The 4877-nt window shown below is 37.5% G+C and overlaps 1 protein-coding gene across 7 annotated transcripts in view; it reads left to right on the forward strand.

The window, feature by feature from the left end:
* The window catches only part of NRP1 (neuropilin 1), a 199031-nt gene extending 195131 nt beyond the window's left edge, over window positions 1-3900 (forward strand). For all 7 annotated transcript variants that reach the window (XM_006770953.2, XM_006770949.2, XM_006770952.2 and 4 more), the window contains one exon: window positions 996-3900. In XM_006770953.2, coding sequence (XP_006771016.1) covers window positions 996-1285 — 290 coding nt within the window. In that variant the 3' untranslated portion in view covers window positions 1286-3900. The remainder of the gene's footprint in view (window positions 1-995) is intronic.
* The last annotated feature ends 977 nt before the right edge of the window (window positions 3901-4877 follow it).

A 4877-nucleotide genomic window follows, 5' to 3' on the forward strand; every position in this document is an offset into this window, starting at 1 on the left:
CCACTGGGTACACTGGCTCTTGGATCTCTAAGGAGGTGCTAATTTAGCCTCTGCCTGAGGCTACCCAGCAGGAGTTTAGGAGAGATCTGCAGATTCCTCTTCTTTGTTTGTTGTTTGGAGGTGTCCAGAAGAGGCCCAGGTCTGCACTTTACTTCTGCACCTCCTCTCAGTCTCAGTGTGCTTTTCTCTTTCCTTCTAGTTGTAGAATTTCCACCCAGCCAGCCTTCCTGTGGTTCTGGATGATGTCCATTTTGTCTTTTAGTTGTAATTTTGAAGTAGTTGTGTGAGGCAGCAATTTCAGGTGTTTACCTATGCCGCCATCTTGGTTTCTCTGCCCATGGCCCATTTTTAATTTCAACAGCAAGCATTCCTTGTTCTGAACGATCTCTTTTTCTTAAGAGAAGTCACTGTAGACTTGGGAGAAAGTTGCCTGAAGTGAAGATCTTCATGTGGGAGAACAAACACTTGTGTAAACCATTCCAGGCACTGGACACAGCACTCCATGAAAGGGCAGATTGGGAGGTTCCCTGATTTCTGGGTGGGCATCAGACGAATACACAGGGAAAGGTTAAATCTTCTGCCAGATAAATGTGTGACTCAGTATTTTGCAAAGCTTAATGACTAATCTGGCCAAGGACTAAAATGACAGATTACAATCTAGCACAGATGGTGGGTTGCATGAAATCTGAATTAGATTATACATAAACCCACTGTTTACCCAGAATTGGTTGTTTCCATGTGCTAAGCTAGCTGACCAAGTCCCAGCTCCCTTGCCATCCACACCTCCATTCCCAACAATGAGTCAAACACAAACCTGACTTTTTCCCAGCATTGAGGGAGCCAAACCCCACTTCAGGAAGCTCCCACAGGCTCTGGGGAGAGCACAGGCAAAATAAGCATGTGATTTTCTCCTTTTTCTGTCCTTTTCTCTATTTTTCTGCCTACTTCCATCTGGTACCTTGGCAGGTCTCATAGATTTTTGTTTTCTTCCGTAGGGAGCACCCCAGGATATGAGGGCCTGGGAGAAGGTGATGAGAATATCTCCAAGAAGCCGGGCAATGTGCTGAAGACCTTGGATCCCATCCTCATCACCATCATAGCCATGAGCGCCCTGGGTGTCCTCCTGGGTGCTGTCTGTGGGGTCGTGCTGTACTGTGCTTGTTGGCATAATGGGATGTCAGAAAGAAACTTATCTGCCCTGGAGAACTATAACTTCGAACTTGTGGATGGTGTGAAGTTGAAAAAAGACAAACTGAACACACAGAGTACTTATTCAGAGGCATGAAGGCAGACAGATGCAAAGACATTTGGAGAATTGAGGTGAAGGACATAACTTGAGTGTGTTGATCTTTCACTGTACAGGCTGGGAAATGCGTCGATGATGCTGAGCCAGGCTTTTCTCAGGAGTTTCAATGAGTATGGCCGACAGACATGAACAAGTTAGCTGTATTAACTATCGGAATCATGTACAGTCAGCTTTTTTCTGTTGGTTTAATTTGAATAATCAAATGCTGGTGTTGAGACCAAGTATGATTGACTTAATGATTCATTTTGATCCCCCTTCCCCCTCTCTCCCCTTCTTTTTATGGATACTTTTCTGAAACTGTGCAAAATCCAAGATACTGGTGCCAAGTATATTCCCTGGGGCCCTTTTGATGGACATGCTACCTGTAGCCCATGCCCACAGTACATTAGAATATCTGCATTTCGGTGGACTCCTGAAGCTGTACCTGTGTATAATCGCCCACATTGTGCATAGGCAAAGAAGGATTAGGATTTTACTTTAAAGTACTGTAGCTTCAGTACCAGTATAGTATGTGAACTCTGTTTATGAAGCAATATCGTCAAATTTCCTTGATGTTTCCAGTGTTGTACTAAACCTCGTGCTTGTGAACTCCATACAGAAAACTGCCATCACCAGACACTGCTGGCAACTGGGCGTGCTGCTGACAGCCACAAGGGAAATCCACGGCACTGGCTAATCCATGTCCTCTCAAGTGCCTTTTTGTTTGTACTGGTTCACATTGTGTTCTATTACGACCTGCTCTGTTCTTTGATGGTGAAAGCCCAACTTGAATCAAACCCTGGTGACCCACTGACTAAAAAGAAAGTATATTTTAGTGTAAGATGTCAGCCCTTTCCCCCTACCCCTCCCCCATTTCCACCTCCCATTCCCTCCCCCGAAAAGCAAGGGCTGGGAAGATTTGGCAACGTGGCTTAATTCTTCTATTTTTTCTGCAGTTCAATTTTGTGTCTCTTGATCCTTTTGTATAAAGCTGCAATATTCTCTCCTATCGTTCTTTCATATGGAATGTATTTTCAAATGTAAACTCTTTCTCTCCTATCTCTCTGTCTTTTCTCTCTTAAATTTAAGCATTTGCCATTGTCCAGAAAAGATACTTGCAGCTTTAACCTGCTGGTAATGGCAAAGAATTTTACTAGAATTTATGCTTAAAAAATAAGTAAGTAAATAAGTAAGTAAATAAATAAATAAGGGAAATTCCTAACTCTGTCCTCCAAAGTCTAACTTTGGTTTTCTTGTTAACTGGTTAAAGTGACAGTATCTTTTTTCCTTAAGCCATTTTTCTATTCCAATCAAAATAATCTTTGATAGAAATGTTTGCATTTAATAGAAATAATGATAAATTGAGAGAAGAAATGATACTAATTGGTTTTCAAGTGAGACCCAAAGGAAGGACTGGATACAATTCTTCAAATATCCAAAACCATGAGGTTTTTACATCCAAATATGCAAAACTGATCCATGAAAACTTTCCTTTTTAGGCATTGGATAAGACAAGGAAAGTGAAGAAAGAATAGTTAATTTAAGAAAGCGGCTAGAAATCCTGGTACCTGGTGGTGAAGTATTTTCAGATAAGAAGGGGGATAAAAATTAATAAAGTCAAAACAAATGTTTTTAAAATTCCCTTCAGCAGTAACCCAGAGAAAACAGAGATTTGAATGAATGCTTTAAAAACTTCCAATTGCTCACAAAGAAAAAGCCTGCCTTGGGACAGGTAAGATCTAAGCTTCTAACAGCTCAAAGAAGCAAATATCTTATCAAGTAGCATATGAATTAATCCAAAGAAGCTTTGGTTGTTTTCACTCTATTTGTGGTCATGGCTCATTGTACATAAAACTTTAAGACATTCCTCCCTTTCTGCATTGCTACAGGGCTCACTCAGAAATATTTGTGGGAATCACATTTGTATCATGGAGGAGACAGTCCATTCATCTTGGCTTAATTGGATTGAAAATGCATTTTGTTTCCAGGAAAGTATTGATCACTATGAAAGAAGAATAGATTTTTGTCCCCAGAGGCATTCATTCAGTTGTTTTAATCATACCAGGACAAAAGCACTAAGACAATTTTTTTTAAGGCAATGAATTTAAAGTTGTCCTCAGCCAAGGAAAAATGATACTGAGACTTTAAATTTTAAAGTATCTTGCACTGATAAATATATTTAAAAAATATATGTTTATAGAATTATTAATTTGTAAAGTCAGTGTTACAAAATGTCCAGTTTATATTGTTTTAGGTTGTTTTGTAATTTTTAAAGGTGTAAAATAACGTATTTTTTCTTTATTGAAATCTATAAAACCTCCTGTAGTAAAATGTTTTCATTTTACTGGTCTATTACTGCTTCGTGTTTTGTACCATCATAAAATTTTGTGCAAGTTTTTTTTACAGAAATTTTTATTTTCTATGACAGTATGACACTTGTAAAAATTGTTGTTTCAAAATGAACAGCAAAGCCTTAACTTTAACTGACATTTGTATTCTCAGACACTGAGTAGTATAAAAACTGCATAGAACTGAAATGTAACTTAAATTCCAAACTATGACTACTACATTCCAAAGAAACAGTTGAATTAAAAATTTTCATAAAATATCTCAAACCTGATGGCTTTTATTATATTAGCTTTGCTATTGTTAAAGAAATTGGTATTATTCCAGCAACAAATAACTTTCAAAGTGTTTTTTTTTTAAGTTCTCTTTTAAAAATAATATCCTAATAAGGAAAAAAGATTTAGAAGATATTTCCTGAAGGTAGAATATCAGTTCAACTTGGACACTTATCAAGATAATGAATAGTGAATTCAGCTTTATCTTTAGTAAAAGGCGAAAGATTTATGCTATCTGAAGAGAAACCAGAGTATTGAATTCAGTTTTATAAGTGGAACATTTTCAACCTCAAATCTTGTGTCAAATGTCTATATTCCATTTGGCAAAGTACTTTTAAGTTTCTTTATAATGAAATTCACAAATACTTATTGGCAAGTGTTGATCTTGTAGAAAACAGCTAATAAATATTATGGCCTTTATGCATGCACCACGCTAAATTTAGATGCTTTAGGGCAAAGTTGAGCATGGCATTACTACTGGCTATTTGGTAATTCTTTGGAAAAATTCTATTCCATCTGGGAACAAAATAATAGTAGTAATACTAATAATGGCAGCCAAAAAATAAAATTATTGCTGAATAGGACCCTGTAGAAAACTTGTTACAATATTGGCCAACCCTAATCCTCATTACTCAGGGACAAATAATTATTTATTTATCTTCCTCTGGTTTAGGAAAACTTACTTCTGAGAGCATAGGAACTCCATGAGGGATGGGCTGCTCTGCACAGCTTTTGCTAGTGAATCCACATTTCTGCTTTTTTCTGGATGTTTATACCTTTTACCCCTAACAACAATAGGGCATTTTCTCTATTGAATGGAATTTTAGATCTCTCTGCATAGAGAAGAGTCAGAGATGGAACTCAAATTGTATTTATACTTAGAGATGTTTCTCCAGTAAACATGATGACTTGCAAGGAATCTATCAGAATTAATCCAGACATACTTTTTGAAAAATGCCTGTGGCCATCTA

The sequence above is a fragment of the Myotis davidii genome, unplaced genomic scaffold (genome assembly GCF_000327345.1).
Source record: "Myotis davidii unplaced genomic scaffold, ASM32734v1 scaffold1925, whole genome shotgun sequence".
Classification (NCBI taxonomy): Eukaryota; Metazoa; Chordata; class Mammalia; order Chiroptera; family Vespertilionidae; genus Myotis; species Myotis davidii.